This window comes from Phacochoerus africanus, chromosome 15 (assembly GCF_016906955.1).
Source record: "Phacochoerus africanus isolate WHEZ1 chromosome 15, ROS_Pafr_v1, whole genome shotgun sequence".
Classification (NCBI taxonomy): domain Eukaryota; kingdom Metazoa; phylum Chordata; class Mammalia; order Artiodactyla; family Suidae; genus Phacochoerus; species Phacochoerus africanus.
In genome coordinates, this window is record NC_062558.1 from 114,917,295 (window position 1) to 114,937,439 (window position 20,145).

At 55.0% G+C, this 20,145-nt stretch overlaps 1 protein-coding gene across 3 annotated transcripts in view; it reads right to left on the reverse strand.

Annotated features, from left to right (window-relative positions):
- Window positions 1-20,145, reverse strand: part of SH3PXD2A (SH3 and PX domains 2A) — a 261,253-nt gene that overhangs the window by 79,965 nt on the left and 161,143 nt on the right. For all 3 annotated transcript variants that reach the window (XM_047761959.1, XM_047761957.1, XM_047761958.1), the window contains one exon: window positions 7,379-7,407. In XM_047761959.1, coding sequence (XP_047617915.1) covers window positions 7,379-7,407 — 29 coding nt within the window. The remainder of the gene's footprint in view (window positions 1-7,378; window positions 7,408-20,145) is intronic.

A 20,145-nucleotide genomic window follows, 5' to 3' on the forward strand; every position in this document is an offset into this window, starting at 1 on the left:
GCAGGACCCCCTCCCAGTCTGTGAAACCTCCTGCTAAATAGAGGTCTCCAGAGCCCAGTCCTGCTCACCTGTGGCTTCCTCAGGTTTTGGCTCGGGGAAACAGACCTTAGCGGAAAGAGGTCTGGATCAGAAGGACCAGATTTGAATCCTGTGTCTACCTGGCTAGGTGACCTACCTCTCCTGGTCTATGAAAGGGAGCAACCAGAGCACCTGCCCAGGTTGTTGGGAGGCTGACTGGCAATTATTAGACACTGCACACCCTGCCCTCACCCTCTGATGAGCCAAGTCTCTCCTGGAGGAGGGCAAACACCAAAGCCAGGGTCTCTCCTGTTCAAGAGCTGGACACCCACAGTGCTGCCTTCTACTCACGACAAACAACTTAACTCTGAGTGTTTCCTGCACCAGATCCTTCATATATAACAACTCATATTCAAGCCTCAAACAACCTGGTGAAGTACCATCATTATACCCATTTCACACACGAGGAAACTGGGGCACAGGGAAATGAAGGACTTGTCCAAGGCTGGCAGAGCTGGGACACGAAACTAGGCACTCTGGCTAATGAGTCTGTGTTCTTAACTCTACAGGATATTCTGCAATGGGATTCTGGGCTTTTTTTTTGTTGTTTCTTTTTTCCTTTTAGGGCTGCACCTGCTGCATATGGAAGTTCCCAGGCTAGGGATGGAATAGGAGCTACAGCTGCCAGCTTACACTACAGCTACAGCAATGCAGGATCCAAGCCTCATCTGTGACCTGCACCGCAGCTCACGGCAACACCAGACCCTTAACCCACTGAATGAGGCCAGGGATCGAACAAGCATCCTCGGGGATACTGGTCGGGTCCATAACTGGCTGAGCCACAATGGGAACTCCCTGCAATGGGATTCTTAATTGCGTAAAAGGTCTAGGTTCTTTGCTGGGGCCAGGCCCTGGACTCACAGAATGAAAACAATGATTCAAGTGGGTCTATTACTCTCAAATGCAAGCTAAGACCAATTTCTCCCCCTCCTTCCTGAACCTATCAATGATGAAAATAGCAACAATGGCAGCCTCTATCACCAAGGGCTTGCTATGTGCCGGGCCCTCTGCTGATTCAATTTTTCCACTTATTAGAGGCAGGCACTATTTTACCCCCCACTCCCATTTTTCATATGGGGGCATGAAGGTCGGAGGTTAAGCAGCTCGCCAGTCACAGAGCAAACACGCAGCAGAGCCGGAGTTCAAACCCTGTCTGACGCTAAAGCCTAAACTCTGAACTCCAAGCGACATGCTTCTCCACAGTGAAACTACAGTAAGGCTGATCTCATTAACTCTGTCCAGGGATGCAGATTGTATGACAACTAAAATGGAAGCCAGGCTGAGCTCACCAAGTTTCCAAGGAAAAGTATAAACAGGATTTCATGAGGAACATCATCACTGGCCAAAATGAAACAACTTGCAACACTCTTGAGCAACCTCATTTGCATTTCAATGAGCTGCAGCTCATCACAGACTCCTGGGTGGGATGAAGTCTCTGATGCTATCCCAGGGCAGAACCAGCCCATGAGATCCTCGGCCGCCTGTGCCCCCTAGTGGCGCAGGTTAGAACTGCCCAGCTAACAGTGCTGAAACCTTGCAGCTTCCCAAACTGAGAGCACTAGTCCACCTTTCCCCGTCTGAAGAGAAGCCCCTGCTCTGGGGAGCCTGCTCTAGCCCCCTGAGCACCCAGAGCCGTGCTCACCTTGAGGAGGCCAATCCGCTAACAGCAACAGGCTCTTCCTTCCTCCAGGCCCGGCCCAAAGCCCTCTAATTGCATCATGCCTGAACCCTCTGCACCTTCCTGCAGGTGGCTGCTCCTCCATTTTTATGGGCGTGACCATCTGTTTTATGTGTCACCTTGGCTAGGCTACAATCCCTAGTTATACAACCATACACTAATCCAGGAGTTGCTGGGAAGGTATTTTACAGATGAAATCAAGTTCCTTGTTGACTTTCAGTGAGATTATCCTCAGGAGTCTGAGGGGCCCTGAGTCCATCAGCTGAAAGGCATTAAGGGCAGAGCTGAGGCCTAACTACAGAAGGAATTTCACCTGTGGACCACAACCCTGCATCTGCCCTTCGATTTCAGACTTGTCTAGCCAGCCCCCACCACTGCATAAACCAGTCACCTGCAAGAAATTTCTTAATATATAGCACCTACTGGTTGTTTCTCTAGTTGAGCCTGCATGGTACAACAGTACAGGTGAGGTCACAGAGCTCAGGTGAAGGGATTTTCCCAAGGTCGTGGGGCTGAGAATGGGGGCCCAGGAGATCTGACATAAATTAACCCCCACCTAGCCCACCCCAGATCATCAAAATCCATCTCGTCCCTCCAATGTTGCCAGAGGCCTCATCTCCTCACCTGTCCCCTCCCCTTAACAAGCTCCACTCACTGGTCAGAAAAATCCTTCTGAGATCTAGGTCAGATCATGCCCCAACTCCTCAATCGTTCTTCATCTCATAGTGAAAGTCAAGATCCTTAAAATGGCCTGGTCTGTGCTGCTGGCCACTGCTCTCCCCTCCTAACACCTTGGCCTCCACCATGTTCCACTCCAGCCACGAACCTCCCTGCCTTGAGGGAGCCAGCATGCTCTCAGCCCTGGGCCCTTGCACTCGCTGTGCCTTGGCCTGGACGGCTCTCTCCAGGTAACCTTCTTGCTTCCCTCTGTCCCAGAGTACATTCTTACCTGCACAGTTCATCACCCAGAGGTGACTGCAAACTCCCTGAGGGCAGAAAGGCACATTCCCGTGACCTCAACACTTCACACAGTCCCAAATTAAAAAGCCGAGCTTGGTCCTGCTTCCCCACCCTTTGGGCATGCGCATGCTCTGTCTCTAGATTAGCAAAGCCTCCTGCTCTCTGCCCCAATCAGAAAAACTCCTCCTCTTCCCAGATAACATCCCACCTGGAGGCTGCAGCAGCCTCTCTTTGCTGACCTGCAGTGTCATTTCTTCACTCATGCCTTCTCTCATCTACCCACCCATCCACAAGCACCAGGGGACCCTGCTACTGGTTCAAGCCCTGCAGCAAAGTCTGCTTTCGAGGAGGTGGGACACAGATAACAAACAAGCACAGTCACAAGAGTGTGGTCAGTGATGTGCAGGAAGTAGTAGGGTGACCTGAGAGGGCAGCTAGATAGCGGAGGAGGGGCAGCTTCTCTGAAGTGGGACAAGCAGAAATCTTTAGGAGCCAGTCACGTAAAAGAACAGGAACAGCATTCAGGCAGAAGGAACAGCAAGTGCAAAGGCCATGTGGAGAGCCTGATGTGCTTAAGGAACAGAAGGTGACTGAGCAGAGTGCTGGGGTGGGAATGGAGGGTGGGGAAGAGGGTTCGAGCCTAGGGCAGGCAGGGGCCAAAGCATACATGGCTCTGCCAGCTGGGATGAGGACTTTTTCTGGGTAGGATAGGGGAATTTAAGCAGAAAAGCACATTATTTAATCCATGTTTGGGAGCGCTCACTCAAGCTATGGTGTGGAGAATGGCGTGCAAGAGCAGACGGGCTGGGGAGGAAGCTGAGGTCTTCCTGAGAGACAAAGGGGGTTTTCAACAGGTGTGATGGCAGAAGTGGGAGAAGGGGACGGATCTGGAGGGCACGTGGGCAGGTAAGAGGAAGGGAAAGAAAGTCAAGAATGACTTCTTGAGGAGTTCCTGTCGTGGTGCAGTGGAAACATGGGACTAGGAGCCATGAGGTTGCGGGTTTGATCACTGGCTTCGCTCAGTGGGTTAAGGATCCGGTGTTGCTGTGCGCTGTGGTGTAGGTCACAGAGGCAGCTCGGATCCCGCGTGGCTGTGGCTGGCAGCTACAGTTCTGATTTGACCCCTAGCCTGGGAACCTCCATATGCTATAGATACAGCCCTAAAAAGCAAAAAGAATGACTTCTTGAAGCTGGGCTTGAGCAATGGGGATGATGGGGGAGGGGAAGATGTGGGAAGGGTCAGGATCCATGCAGGGGAGGAGCAGAGACAAATTTGAGTCTACACTCTCTTCCAAGTTTCAAGGTCTTGAGTCCTGCCTCCTCCGAGAGGCTGTCAGCTGCCTTAGAACTTTCTTCCTGTTGACTCTACCCTCCTCAAGCCTTGCTTGCAGTCTCTGCACTCAACAGGAGATTCCACAAGAGACCCTTCAAGGACAAGCTGAGGCTTTGGGGACCAGTGTGACAAGTGATGACCAGGGAACAAGCACCATTTTCTCCATGCAAACATTCCTGACTGGAGGGACCCAGGAAGCTTTGTGAGCTTCATTACAGAGCCGTGAAGCCCTAACCATGAACTCACACCCTCACTTCGCCACAGACTCTGGGCAGCCACCCTTGGAGCCTCAGCTTTTCATTTGTAAAATGGGAATCCCACCAGCCACCATGCAACATGGCTCTGAGCAGCAAATGAAAAACATACGTAAAGTTGCCGGCATAGAGTAGATGCTCACTAAATAACATCAGTAGCTAGCACTTTGGGAGGGCTGTCCAGGTTACAGGTAGTCTTCTAAGCAGACTTACACAGGTTTATCTACTCTTCATTATAATCGTATGAGGTATGTATTAGTCAAGGCTCTCCAGAGAGACAGAATAGGATGTGCATACATATGCACACGTACACACACACACACACACACATACATAGGGAAGAATTAGCTCACTTATTGTGGGAGCTTGGTGAGCCCCAAATCTGATGGGGTTGGCCGACAGGCTAGAGACTCAAGGAAGAGTTGCAGTTCAAGTCCAAATGTGCTGGCAGAAGACTCTTTTTTTTTTAGGGCCAAACCTGCAGCATATGGAGGTTCCCAGGCTAAAGGTTGAATTGGAGCTGCAGCCGCCGGCCTACACCACAGCCACAACAACTTGGGATCTGAGCTGTGTCTGTGACCTACACAACAGCTCACGCCAATGCCCGATCCTTAACTCACTGAGCGAGGCCAGGGATTGAACCCGCATCCTCCTGGATACCAGTCGGGTTCATTGCTGCAAGGGGAACTCCAATTTTTTTTTTTTTTTTTCTTGGGGAAGGTCAGTCTTTGCTCTGTTAAGGCCCCTCAACTGACTGGATGAGGCCAACCCACATTATGGAGGTTAATCTGCTCTGCTCAAAGCCCATTGATTTAAAATTTAATCTCATTCAAAAAACACCTTCACAGAAACATCCAGAATAACACTTGATCAAGTATCTGGGCACTGTGGCCCAGGCAAGTTGATGCATAAAATGAACCCTTATAAGGTGGGTATGAATATTATCTCCGATTTATAGAAGACAGGACAGGCACAGAGAGGGGGCGAGGCTGCTCAGGGTCAGAAAAGCCAGACTCTAAACTCCCACAGTCTGGCTCCAGAGCTGGCACTTTTAACCAGGACACTAAGTGGCCATTATCATAAGCACACCAGCATAAATTAAATTTCGTCATCCATCCTCTTCCTGGCCTGAGAGTGGAAGGCAGAGAAACAGGGGAAGCCTTCCCTGGGTGGGGCCCTGCCTTGCTTAGGAGGCAGCACTGAACCTGAGCCTCAGAGGTTGAGTGGGGGGCACCTGAGGTTAATCTGGTCCAGCCCTAAACTCTACAGGGGGGAAACAGGCCCTTCTAGGGACTCGCCCAAGGTCCCAGGGCTTCAGACACTAATGACGATGATGATCAGCCGGCACTTCTACCGCAGGTATTGTGACCTAGGGACCACATTCACTTACTGAATCTCCTACAGGTGAGGAAGAGACCATCCCCAGCCAGTTTTTTTTTTTTTTTTTTTTTTAAGGAAATGAAGAAACCAAGGCAGAGGTTATGAAACTTGTCTGAGGTCACACAGAGCCAGAATCTGAGCCCAGGCTCAAGCAGTCACTACACCTCTGAGGCCCTGGGCAAGTTTCTTGGGGGGGTGGGATGTAACAACGCAAGCCCAGGTTTGCCTCTCTAGTTTTGCCACTGAGGGTCTGCCTACCAGGGACAGCTGAGGAGATGCTGCAATTCCTCAAGTTCATGGGGCAGCCTCACCATCCTGTTCACGGAGGACATGCCCTTCGGCACCAGGGGGCATACCTGAAACACCCCTGCCCAGGTGACAGGCATGTGTGCACATAGGTCTCATCCCACAGCCAGACATGCCCCCAACAAGGACACAAACACACTCCAACCCACAACTGGACATATCCCAACATACTAGCACACATACTCGAAGAAGTAAACATTCCCTCCGAGCACACAACTATGAAGCCCTGCATGTACACCAACAGCCCCATATACACACATGCCCCTCATATATAAGCTTCCCCATCCCAATTAACAAATAAGCCAGCACTTGTACACACAAAACATGAACCCACACCCAGAAAACCTACACCCCATAACTACAGCTACCCCAATTCACAGCCCATCCATCTCACCCAGGCACACACACCTCTATTGATTCACAGTTCAAAGCACCTGGACACAAAACTGCCATGTGTTCAAAGGCACATCCCACATCCCCAAGGCCCAGACCTCCAGAGGGTTGCCCACCTTTGTAAGTTGCCACCCTCATAGATATGGACAACACACAAGCTGACAGACAGCTCCAGTCCCCCCCCAATACACTCAGCCCTCATTAAAAGTGACCACCCTTCCCCAATTAACTGCAAACGACCAAGTGCAGGCACTGGCCAAGCCCACCACCCCCCCCCCCGCCCCTGCCCCCCCCCCGTCCCCCCCTCCCCGCAGAGAAATGCTCCTCTGACCCCAACACACAGCGTCCCTGTCTCCACCCCATTAGCAAACACAGAGTGGGCCCTGGCACCTGCCAGGCCAATGCCAGGGCGGGTCGGTGCCCTCCCATCCGGTCTCTGAGGGCCACCACGCAGAGCCCCCACCCCCCGCAGAGTGTAGAACTCGCTCAGAATTTGGGGAGGAGAGGTATGCTCTGCCGGGGTTAAAAGCTCAGCCCCTCGAGCATGACCCCCCTTTTTTTGTTCCTGGATCGCACCTTCCCACGGGAATCCCTGCATCTCTATTAACCCTACCAGCGCTGCCGCACCGCAGGAAAGACCCAGGGAGATATTACAGAGGTGTCCAGCAGTGGGCTCCGCAGCCCTGGCCAGAGGATCCGGCTGCACATGACGTGGGGCTTTAAGCCTTTCACAAGACATTTCCACAGTCCCCGTGCACCCATTCCCACGGGGAAGAGCCCAGGTAGACCCCGAGGGACGCGGAGACAGAAGGAGTAGGTGTGAGTACCAAAGGTCTTAGCGGTCATGAGCTGGGGAAGGGGGCAACTGAAGGGAATACCCCGGCCCCGCCGGACCAGAGGACAGGCGGGCGAGGAAAAGCCCCCGGAAAGTCCTCCGCAGGGTTGGAGCGGCGCGTGCACGAAGTGGGAGGGGAGAATGCCCGGAGGCTCCCTTACCTGATTTTCTCTTGGAACTGCCATAGTCCCTGAAAAAGAAGCAACAACACACAGACATGGTTAGAGCAAGGCAGAGGCGCGCGGCGGCGGAGCTGCCGGGCTGCGGGACTGCGGCTTCAGAGCGCCCACGGGCCGGATGCTCATGTGATCCCCGCGGCCGACCAGCCACGCGCTCCGCAGCTGCACGCACTGCGCGCCGCGCCTGCCCGAGGGTGCCCCGCCAGCCCGGCCTCCCCGCGCGATTCGCGATTCGCCCCGCCGGCCCCGCCTGCGCCTCCGGCCCCGCCTGCGCCTCCCGCCCCTCCTCGCCCTGCCGCCCGCCGCGAGCACCCCCGCCCGCCCCGCCCAGGCCCGCCCGGAGGGGCTCGGTAGGCTGCTCTGGCCCTTCCCCTGCACCTTCCCCCGTCCTCCACCAAGAGCGAGGCAGGTTCCCAAGCACCTCGTGAATGGGGAAACTGAAACCCCGGAGAGTGGTCGCTAGAACCCGGGCCCTAACCCGTGCTGGGAGCCCTCTCTGACCCCTGCATCACTTCCCCTCCCAATTCTTTGCATTGCCTGCTCTTGTCACGACTCAGCCTTTAAAGTCACGACAGTGACATCTCATCCTGTCTTCCCCCACATCCTCCCCTTCTCCGGGTTGGCCTCTGCATAATTACAGATCTCTGTGACACTTTGATTAAAGTCTGCCCCCACTGGCGACCCAAGGCTTTCAGAGGCCACACTCTAGACTGTTTCCTCCCACTGCATTCCCCCCCGCCTAGCATAGGTGATGGATAAATAGAGGCCATAGTTTGAATGATGACCAGGAAGGTTCAGGCTGGGAACCTCAGTAGAAATGAGGCAGAGCTTATTGCAAGGCCAGGAAGGTTGTTGAACTTCTGAGCACTGGGTTCAAATTCTGTCACTGACAGGGAATTCCCTTGTGGCAGAGCAGGTTAAGGGTCCAGCTTTGCTGCAGGTTCAATTCCTGGCCCGGGAAGCCAGGAACTTCCACAAGCCTCAGGTGTGGCCAAAAAAACCCAAACCAAAACCTTTAATAGTTTCACCTGCCCTGGGCTGCCCCAGCCTGGAGCCTGCCCTGCCCTCCAGCAAGGAATTAACCCAGACTCAGCATCAGGCTACTTCCTAAATGTTGCCCCCACTGTCTCCAGCTCTTGCTCCTACCTTTGGCCCCTCTCAGTACCCCTGCATCTACCAGTCCTCAGGGGAGCCTCTAAGACACTGGAGGTCTATTAAGTGCTCAGGAGGGGCTGGCTGGTGAGCTATGTGGAGACTAAAGGAAATGCCTTTCTTTGCCCCTGGAATCAAAGAAAAGGCCGGTCGCCTAGATTTGCTTGAAGCCAACTGGCCAGCTAGGTCTCCTGGCTGCAAAGTGGGGCGGGTCACTTGAAGGAAAGGACAGTCACCCCCATGGTCACTCCCTGAGACTCTGATCCTGGGAGTCTGAGGGGTGGCCTGGGCTTAGAGAGCATTTGTTAAGCTCCAAGGTGACTTGCCTCTGCAGCCAAGGATGAGGGGATCCTCCCCTTTGAGGCTCCTATGTTTCCCAAAATTTGCACCGAGGACCCTGTGAGTTGGAAGGCTGGGGCTTGGCCCAGGAACTTGCATTTCTGATACCTCACCCCGGCAGCCCTCGTGTTTGAGAACCTCTTTCAATCTTCACATTCACACTAAGGAGATCCGATCATCCCCATTTTACAGATGAAGAAACAGAGGTTCAGCCACTGCCCAAGGTCATCTAAGCTGGAGAAGGGCTGTGGTTCATAAGCCCATCTGCCCGAATGAAAGTGTCTCACGGATGGAGTAAGGGAGACTCTGTTGAATCTGTTGCCTCCAAAAGGGAGGGTCCTCCTATGTCCCCTTCCCCTACCGGGCAGTGAGGGAAGGCTTGAGCCAGGGTCACCTCCCTAGAGCAGAAGGGAGTAAGGGGTAAGACCGCATCTGAAGATCCTGGCTGTGCCCTGTGAGCTCTGCTGTGGGGAGAGTTCCCAGCAAGGAGGAGGAGAGCATTATACGGAGACTAAGTCCTGCCCAGCAGGCTTGAGTCTCCCAAGGAGAAAATATTTCTCAAGGCTTTTTTTTTTTTTTTTTTTTTTTGGCAGAGTGGGGCCTGGGGAAGGGCAGGGAATGGAGACAAGGAGGAACCGCCCCACCTGCCCCACCATTTCCCCGCTGGTCCTGCAGGAGAAGCCTCAGGGCCGGGGGCCACAGTGGCCCACTGCCCACCCCCTGGCTCCCCGGAGTCCAGACAGGGGGTGGCCTCCTTGCAGTGATGGCCATTCTCTCTCCCTCTGTTTGTGCAGCTGTGGCTACCCAGGATCCTCTTTGAGCTTGTCAACAGCCCCAGAGGGGAGACAGCAGGTCATTACCGTGTGTGACAGAAGCACACTGAAGCTGGGGGTGGGGGAGGGGGCGTGTAATTCCCCAGGGGGCTGAGGGTCTGCTCTGTGCCAGGCCAGGCCAGTGATTCTTGACCTGGTCATTCAACAGGATCATGTAGGGAGACTGCCACAAATTCAGACGTGGGGCCCCAACCCCACCTCACCTAACCCAGTGTTTGCATCTCCGATGAGCATCTTGGGGTTCTGAGGTTGGGCCAGTGTTGGCTGAGAACCTCAGGCCCAGCACAGTGTCCACCTCCATCACTATGACCCTGACACGTGAGCAGGAGGGGGGCCAAGAGACCCTCCAGTCCCTGTACCATAATCTCCATCAGGACACCAGCCACCCCTAAGAAACATTAATGCTTCCAGAGAAATCCCCTAGCCAGCCGGTCCTTCAACCAGAGTACGAGCCCGTCCTGCCAAGGACTTCTGGACCCTGTGGTCTCCCTGTTTTGCAGGTGAGGACAGCAAAGGTAGAGAAGCTGGACAACTTGTTCCAGGTCACGCAGTGAGTAGGTGAGGCTGGGCCTGGGTGGCCAAGAACCCAGGCCTTGCTCTGGGGCTCAAGACCCATCCCCAAATGCTGCCACCAGTGGGTGCAGGGGAAGGAGGGCAAACCCACGGGTTAATGGATGGAGGCTGAGACCCTGGAAGTGGGGGTGCCAGGCTGGGACTGGATGGTGGGATGGCAGGCATAGGAATCCTTCACACGGCATCTGGACTCCAGCCCGAGCAGGCGCAGCCCTAGTAGGAAACCTCTAGGAGGTTTCCGGTCGGGCACCTTTTAGCAAAGCTGTTTTGTATTTTTAGCCACTGAATATGCTGAGAAGCAGCTTAGGTATCCAGTGGCTGGGACTCCCCCATCCCTCACATACCAGGGCATGGAGCGGGCGGGGGGAGGGGGGGAGGCACCCCCCGCCCCCTGCACACCCACCTCCCACTGCCCTGCAGTAAGTCCTGGCCTGGGCAGGACAGCAGGCCCTCTGCTGGGGTCTGGTTCCCCATCAACCCAAGACCCCCTACCCACCTCCCCTCCTTGCTCCAATTCTTGCCCTGAGCTGGGGCTGACAGCCACCCCCACCACTGGTGATTCCACTCCTGGTAGGTCAGAGTCTAGCCTGCTTCCCACTTGCTGCTGAATCACTATCGCCCAGGGAGTCAGAGGAAGGAGAAAGGGAGGGGAGGCGGGGACTAGCATTTCCCTCTGACGCTGCCAGAAGCTAATGTAATTGAAAAGGCCTCCCAGGTTGTCCTGACGTGGCTCCATCAGGCCACTTGGCCTTTTCTGCAACTGGTCCAGGGGCGACCAAGACCACAGGTACAGTGACCAACCATCCTGGGCAAACTGGGACAGGGGACTTTAAGGACTCATGGGAAGGTTGCAGACAAACCAGGAGGGTTGGTCACCAGATGGTCCGCAGGTCAGGCCTGGCTGGGAGAAAAAGGGGCAGGGTTCCTCCACCCAAGACCATATCCATCCCCCACTTAAACAGGGACTCCTGAATCTTCCCCCCATCCCACCCCCACCACGGGATATAAACAGTTCATGTCTTGGCCGTTCCTCATAGGATGATGCTGTCTGCAGAGGGAGGGCAGGTGCAGGAAGCAGAGACCCCATTCAACTCTCAACTGCTTGCTGGCCGGGTGGTCAGTTGAGCTACCTCCTTCACCTCTTGAGCCCCTATCTCTCTGTCTGTGGAGTGAGGATAATAACTGTACCAACCCCTGAGCATTTGGGGAAGATGAAACATAGAGTCCTCATAAAGGGGTTCACAGAATGCCCAGCACAGAAAATGCTGTAGAAATTATTCTTCTTTCATGCCTGGATCTGACCCCACCTCTGTCGCTACACAAATGGCAAAGACCTGTTTGAACTTGGACCCTAGCAGAACCCCCTAAAACCAAAGGAAGGGCCTTCTTCTTAAGGAGCCCACCATGAAGCTGACAGCACAGCGCCACACAGGGGTGAGCCCAGCCCCCTAGGCAGAGTTTTGGACTTTGACAGACTTGGAAACCAGCGCTGGTCTCTGTCTGGTGCTGTCCACGGGGGGAAAGCTGGTTTGTACACACAGCATCTGAACAGGGCTCATCTGGAAATAATCATATCTTCAGGGTGACATTGACCCACAGGAATTGGCAAGCCCTGGATTTCTTTATTGGGATGCGTTTGACCTCCCAGGAGCAGCAAATGCTCAGAGCCCTGAACCAAGAGATGTGAAAGGCTCTGAGTTTTTGTTCTAATGGCACCCAGAAGGATCAGCTTTCCTTCCCCCCCCCCCCCCCGCTTCATTTCTCTTGGTGAGACATGCTGTGCTCCTTCCCCGGACATTCCAGCGAAGGGGCTGGAGTTGGAGACAGAAAAGAGGGAGAGGCTGGAGGGAGGGGGCGGCTAAGGCATTTCACAGTCCCGGCATCTTGGCCACCTGCTTTTGCTTCCCCGCCCTCTGCCCTTTCTTCAACATTCCCGACGGGCATCTGCCCTTCAGTGCTCTGAAGGAGGCAGAGGTGGTGTTAATCCACTTTATAGATGAGGAGACTGAGGGGTCCTGAGGGCTTCAGTGGCTTGCCCGGCCTGGGGAAGCTCCACTGGCATTCCTGACCCAGAAGGCGCCCCATGCCGAGGTCCACCAGGGAGAGGAGGCACAAACAGCAGAGCAGGATCTCTTGCTGGGGAAAAGAGGTGGCCATGCTGCTGGTCAAGGTTCCCGGAGTGAGAGGCAAAGCCAGGAAGAGCTCCTGAGGCCAGGGAGAGGCTGGGAAAGGAAGCGCAGGCTGGAGCCAGCTCTGTGGAAGGGCGCCGAGTCCTTGGCAGGTGGAATTCTAGTGCTCCAGAGCCATGCCCTCCGCTGCCTGCCACCCCCGTCCCTCGCTCCCATCAGCAAGTGCCCTGGCAGAGAAGGACATGCACACAGTGCCAGCCTGATGTTCTCACCCTCCTGTCTGCTGGCTGACATTGGCCGCTCGGCCCAGGATGCCTGTCTGCAGAGCCTGCGGCGGCTGGGAACTACTCAAGAAGCCGGCTGGGTTGCCAGAGGGCTGTGGGTGACCTTGAGAGTCAAGTGGTCTTGAGGACGTGGGCGTACCTAGAATATGGGGGCTGGGGGCGCCAGTATGCGACCTTGGCTGGGGGAGTGATGTGGAGCCCTGGAGGTATGTCTCCTGCTGCTGATGGTTTTGACTGCTGTTGTTAACCAAGCAGCACTTTTTCAGCTCCTGCGGGAGGCTGCCTCGTGAAGGCCCGTGCTGACATGGAAGAAATACGTGACATGCATCTGGCCTGCAAGTTTGGGGTGAAATTAGGGGAACGAAACGACGCAGCACAGTGAGAAGGCTAACATTCTGAGCCAATCCATGCCGAGAGTCACAGGAGAGGTTATCCTCCAGGTGCAGAGAAAAGAGAGCTCTCAGGGCTGTGGGACATCCAAGCCGGCTTCCTCGAGGAGGAGGCCCTGAGCTGAACCTGGAGAGATCAGGGGAGTTTGGATCCATGGAGAGGGTAGAGAGGGGAAAGTTCGAGGAGTAAGAGGAAGAGTTGAACCACTTAAGGGGGTGGTGGTGAGTAGTAGGGGGACAGGCAGGGAAACACCAGGCTGGGGGTGGGGGCTTTGATGTCCAGCTATGAAATCTAAGAGGTTTCAGAATTGGGAACTGATGGGGTCGGATGGCTGGAGAAAGGTTTTTTGTTAAGAGGTGAGCTGGACAGCTGGGGGAGAGGTGGCGCTGGAGAGAGGCTGTGACAATTCTGGGACTGAAGGTCAACAGTTTCTGGGCCTGGCTCTGCCCCTCAGCCCTTCAGCGGCCAGGGGACATGGGCAAGTACTTTTCGAATGTCAGGTTGTGACCCATCAGTCAGCTCTGAAATCAACACTGTGGGTCCTAACAAGCTTTTCTTTTCTTTTTTTTTTTAAATGCACCTGCGGCACATGGAGGCTCCTGGGTTAGGGGTCAAATTGGAGCTGTCGCTGTCGGCCCACATGACAGCAACACCAGATCCGAGCCTCGTCTGCCACCTACACCACAGCTCGTGGCAACGCCAGATCCTTAACCCACGGAGTGAGGCCAGGGAGCGAACCTGCATCCTCATGGATCCTAGTCAGATTCGTTTCCGCTGTGCCACGATGGGAACTCCCTAACAAGCATTTTGGAAAGGTAGAAGAAACAAAGCCATCAGGTCACCGTGGTAAAGTTAAATACTGTTTTGTGAAACATGGGTTTCAGATGTCTGTCTCCTTATTGACCTGCCTGTCTATCTGTATTGGGTTGTGACGGGAAATTTCTTACTATGGCAGAAAAAGGTTTAGAAACACCAGCAAATTCTTGAGACCTCAGTTTCCCCCGAGGGTTCCCTCTGAGGGTCCTCACAGGCTGTTAACACTCGGTGAGACCGAGCCTGCTGGCCCAGGATCCAAGCAAGGAGGCTCTGAGGGAAGGGGTGCAGGTCAGCTGAGGGCTGGAGAACGGTGGGTGGTTTCCACCCCGCCGAACCTCTCTCTGGGTTTTTCTTCTGGCTTTAGAGAGCCTTTGCACGGCATGGTCGTGAGGGGCAGCGACCTCCAGGGAAGTCGGACGGAGGGGGCGCGGATCTGTTCTTTGCCCCCATCTGTGCCCTGATCTAAATTGTGGCACTGAGGGCCCTTGTGTCCAACAAGAATCCGTCATTCTCCACAGGGGCATGTTTTCCAGGGGTCTGAGAATGGGCCCCATTGTGACCGTGCGGACAGTCCAGAGGCCGGAATTCCTGCCCCGGGGCGACAAAGCTGAATTCCCGGGGAGGGAAGAGGTCCTGGCGCCCCACCCCCCATGCCTCACCCCAGCTGTGGCCCAGAGAGGCCCATGCCAGGGCGATCACAGACCCAGAAACCTTCCAGGCCTCAAGCAGGCTTCCTGAACATCCCAGAGTGTCTCTGCTGTTGCTCCCTCCCCACCCCCCCACGCCCCCGCCAGCAAAAGGACCAAGCACTGTCTGTTTGTCTGTCTGTCTTCTCACCATGACTGGACTCACCTCCCTGGGCAAAGGCCCTGAGTGTGTCTCTAGCCTGTGTCCAAGAATGTGAGTGGGACAGAGCCTGGCTTGGGACAGAGGCAGTTTCCTAACCTCTCTGTACCTTCATGTGTCAAAGGGAGAATATTATGAGTTGCTACCTGTGTTGCAGGGATTACCTGGGATAATGTGTAAAGCTCTTACAATGGCATCTGGCATGTGGAGAGGCCCCCTGGCCAATAGCCTGGGTTCAAAAGCAGAGCTAGATTTACAGCGTGGTGGAGGCCAGCGTATACGAAGTGTTGTGGGGCCCGCCCTCACCAGTAGGTGCTGCATCAAAGCCTGGCTCTGTTGCCCAGGCTGCCAGCTCAGGAGGGAAAACAAACAGGTGTGGGTCCCAGCTGTGTGCCCCAAGGCATCCTGCCCAGATGGTGACTGACACGCTGCCACCGGCGGAGAGGGAGGACAGGGCAGAGACATAAAGCTGGTCTCCTACAGGGGACATGAAGCCGCTTGGCCCTCTGCTGTGAGCTTTCTGCTCTGCCAGATTACTCCTGCCTGTGGGGGTGCCCTGGACTTCTGGGGACTGTAGGCCAGACCTGGGGAAACACTGGAAGGGGCAGTGACAAAATGCTGTGATGAGGTTCAACTGTGGAATCCCCAGAGAGAAAGGCAAGTAGGTTTTCCATGTTTGGAGGGCTTCCCTGTCTCTCTTTAAGTGCAACTGTCCATCCATCCATCATCCATCCATCATCCATCCATCATTCATCCATCAATCCATGCATCCATCCTTCCATCCATCCATCCTCCATTCATCATCCATCCATCCATCCATCACCTATCCATTAATCTATGTTTTGACTGAGGGGCTGCTGTAGACTCAGCCTTGTGTCTGAGCAGAAGTGGTGGGAAACACAGTGCTGCCCTCACAGGGCATACCGTCTAGCTAGAGACACAAGACAAACACCCAGGAAAAGGAAACATACAAGTCACCGTGTAAGCCTGGTCAAAAGGACGTGTTGTGGGGGCTTTCCCCAGAAGGGGCAGTCAGAGTGGTCCAGGGTGGTTGTGAGGGCTGCCTGGAAGAGGAGGGCAGTAGGGCCATCCTTGAAAAATTAATATTTAGAAAGAGCAGAGGCAGTCAGGCGAGTGTGTGTGGGGGGGGAAGGGCTGATGTGAGCAAAGGTGCAGGGGCAGAAACGGATGTGGGATGGTGTATATGATGCCTCTGGGAGGCTGTAAGCCTGGGGAGACAGGACACACAGCTGGGGCTGGACTGTAAGCAAAGGGAAATGGCCCAGATTTTTGGAGCAACCCAGTGGCGATGTTTGTTACAAAAGGTTTTCCCCTGGAAGGTGGTGACACCAGCTCTGTGGCTGAGAATCAGGTTCCCATCTGGTTCTGGTTTTCCCTGCTCAGGGTGCAGGCTGGGGACTTGTTTCAGGAGGCAGAAGACTGCTTTGCACCCTGAGGTACAGCGGGCCCCTCTGCAGAGGTATGCCTCAGCTGTGTGTGTGTGCGCGTGTGCCAGACAGACTGCTGAGTAGACCTCCGGTTGCTCCTTGGCCATGGGCCCCCTCACCCCCAGCCCTGGCCTAATGTGGAGCTGGGGTTGGAAAGCTGGGAGCTTGGGATGATGGCTTCCTGCTTCCCACAGAGGCCCAGGAGCCCATCCAAGGCCCAGCTGTGCTTGTTCCGACCTCGGCCTCTGTGGGAAAGGGTGCTTGGAACAGGGCCCCAAGCTTCTCCCAGGCACCTAACCCACCTGCGCTGCCTGGGAGGGCCTGGTCACCGATGACAGGGAGAGAACCCAGATTTTCCCAAACTCCACATCCCAATCGCATCAACACTGAGCACCCAGACGTGCCAGGCCCCTTGACACCGGCTTTATGTTGTCTCTGAGGCAGGTCCCTCAGGCCCGTTTTACAGATGAGGCTCAGACAGGTCAGGTAACTTACCAGGCGCCACACAGCAATGAGGAAGCAAGGCTGCAAGCTCGGGGTTGTCTGTGCTTATGGCCACGACAGGCGCCCTCCCACCGTCTCAAATGTCTCTCAAACTTCCAAGGCCCAGGGAGGGGCACCTTCTCCAGAAAGCCCACTGACTTTAACCCCCCCCCATGGCACAGAGTGTCCCAATTCTGCCCCAACACCTAGTAAAGCCCTACCTGGAGGTGCCCGATAACATTCTCTGTGATCATCCATGGAAATGGCCTCTGTCCGCACAGACCAGTGTGGCGGGCATCGGCCACTGTATCTGTGGAGCACTTGAGTGGCTAGTGTGACTCAAGAACTACATTTTTAATCTGAATTAGAATTGTAATGTAAATCGCCACAGTGTGCTGGGCAGTGTGGCTTAGACCAAGAGCCTGAATTGGGAACCAGTAGGTTTATGTGGTTCACATGGGGATGTGTGTGCGCAGCTGCCTGGGTTCAAAGCCCAGCTCTGCCAGAGAGATTTAGGGTCTCTCCATCTTCATTCCCACTCTGTAAAATGAAGAGACTGACAGGACCCGCCTCACTGGATGGCTGGGGATAAAACAAGTTAACACCTAGTCAGTGCCTGGCACATAGTGAGGCTTGATAAATGAGAGCCTCCAGCCCACGCCGCCATCCTCCAACCCTACCCCTAACCCTAACAGGGCTCTGTGCATGCGCAGAAGTTAACTTGGGGGGTGGGGGGGCTGCTGGAGGAGGAGCTTGGGAAGGATGTGGGGAGACTGGTCCAGCTGGCCCCAGTGGGGTGGACCAAGGCTTGGGGTGTCTGTTTAGAGATGAAGAAACCCAGGCTAGGGAGTTTCTGTTGTGGCTCAGTGGTAAAGAACCCAACTAGTATCCTTGAGGACTCAGGTTCAATCCCTGGATCTGCTCAGTGGGTTAGGGATTCAGCATTGCCGTGAGCTGCGGTGTAGGTTGCAGGCGTAGCTCAGATCTGACATTGCTGTGGCTGTAGCTGTGACTGGCAGCTGCAGCTCTGATTCAGCCCCTAGCCTGGGAATTTCCATATGCCGTGGGTGTGGCCCAAAGCCTCTTTGCCAGTGTAGAGGGTGGCGGAGGTAGCGGGTGGCAGAGTTGGGCAGTTCAAGCCCCATCTAAATGACCCTGTTCCTTTCACGTTCTGCAGGAGTCCCCGTGGCTGCCAGACTACCCAGGGGCCTTGGCCCCATTGACCCCAAGTGTTAGGAGTGACAGCCAAGCCTGGATCCCTCTCACTGCTGGACCAAGTGGCTGACGTAATGAAGCTAAGGGGGAGTCCCAGGAGACACGACACTGGGCCACCCAGGGTGGGGTTCATGAGATCTGGGGGATGGCAGCCCTCGCTGTGCCTATTTCCTTGACTGGGCTCCACGTGCCTTTTGCAAAGAGGCTTCCAGCTCCAGGCCTCGGATCGGAGGGCAATCTGGGAGTCCTGGGCAACCGCTTCCTGTCCCAGCCAGCCTCCTGCCAGCACCAGACCTGCTCTCCCTCCTCTAGGTCAGCCTGGCTCCAAGTGCAGTGAAGTCACTGTTCACTTGGACACCCATTACAGATCCCAGCAGGCTGGCCCTGGGTCCCTGCCTCCACCCTGTAAGGATGTCACTGTGGAGTCCCCAGAGGCCCTGGAGCAGGCATGAGCCCTTGGATCCCAGAGCATGGTGGGGAACACGGGGCAGGGGGGATGAAGGGAGCGGGTCAGGCCACCCACCCAAGGGAGCCCTTCTTTCCCACAGATGGAAGGGGCAGGCATACTACTATTATTGCTATCATTATTATCACTAATACCATAACTGACAATAATGGTGTCTTTTTTTCAAGCATTGACATTTTCCCAGGTACCAAACTAAGATCTTGACACAGATCAGCCCATTGTATCCTCACAACACTCCTATGTGGTAGGTTCTCTCCTTTCTCCCATTTTACAAAAGAGAAATGGAGGATCAGAGAGGTTACGTCACTTGCCCAAAGTAACACAGCTTGGGAGCCCAAGCTGCCATGTCCAGGGCTCAAATCATTTACCACCTTGTGGCTGATAAAGCCAACTGTAAAGTTCAGGCGGATAAGCTCAGTTAGGAGGAGGTAAAACCAAGGCAGAGACTCAGGGCCAGAAACACTGAGTTCTAGATACTCTCTTCTCACAGCTTCAGCTCTAGTGTGAGCACAGCTGCGAGGAAGCGGAAGCCTGGCTGTGACACGTGGCAAACGTCCACGACCACCTGCTCAGAGAGGCACAGTGGCTTCTGATTCTAATGGCCCCTCATCCGAAGTACCAAGGCCAACAGCCTCCCCTGCCCCGGCTGCTTCTCGGAGGCTCTGCGGCTGAAGGGTCCCTTCCTGGGCTTGGGCTGCAGCTCAAGCACAGCCTCATCTGGGGGCAGGTTTTACAGTTTCCAGAGAGGCTGCTTCTCTCAGGGGAGTTTTCGTAAATTCGGGGGACAGTGATGCTGGCGGATGCTGGTCCTGAGCTCTGCCTCCCTCTGACTTCCTCTCCTTCCCCCACTTCAGCTCTTTGCCCAACGCTGCTTCCTGACACCCCACAAACCCAACAGAGCACAGTGCCTGTCTCTTCCTTTGTACGTCTTACTACCATCAGTATATCTCTGCTGCTTCCTCCCCTCCACTGTGGGCTCTAGGAGGCAGGAGCTGTGATGTCTCCCTGGGCCTTGCCCAGGACCACTGGTGTTTGCTGAGTGAAGGCGCAAAAGCCCTGCCTACTGGCAACCAGGCTCAGGGCTGCTGGGTGGTCCCGACGGGCTGGCCACGGCTGCAGTGTTATCCTGAGCTCTCCTCCAGGCCCACCGTGGGTCTCCACTCTCCCCTTTTCCTTCCAGGAAAGTCCAGTGGAAGCGCCGCTTCCTCCAGGAGACCTTCCCTGATAATTACAGATGCATCAGCAAGCACGGGTGTGTTTGTGTAAAATACAAAAGGACCTGAGCAGACTCACAGTCACCCTCCTTTCCACTCTGCTTATAGAAACTCAGTGCTTAGGGACACAGGGCCAGGTGCCCCAGGCCAGGTCCAAGTGATGCTTGCCCACCTTCCCTGCAGCTGCTGCCTCTTTCCTCTGATTCCCTGGAGCATCACCAGCAGCTCCTTCCTCAATAAGCATTTGCTGAGCACCTATTACGTGCCAGGCCCTGGGGTCTCAGCAGTGAGTAAAACAGGACTATTCCCTTGCCTGGAGGAGGACAATAAACAATAGATAAAGCCCATTGATAAACTGGGCTAAGAGCCAAAGACAGGGATAAAGATGCTGAAATGCAGGAAGAAAGAGAGGGCTCTTGAGGAAGAGATCAAAAGAGTCTGAGGGGCAGATGGAAAGGCCGAGGCAAGGGCTGGGGGCTGGGGAAGGCATAGGGGCTGAGCTGGGACAGGGACCAGGCCTTCCCAGGCAGAGACCCCAGGGAAGCTCCCAGAAGTCATCCT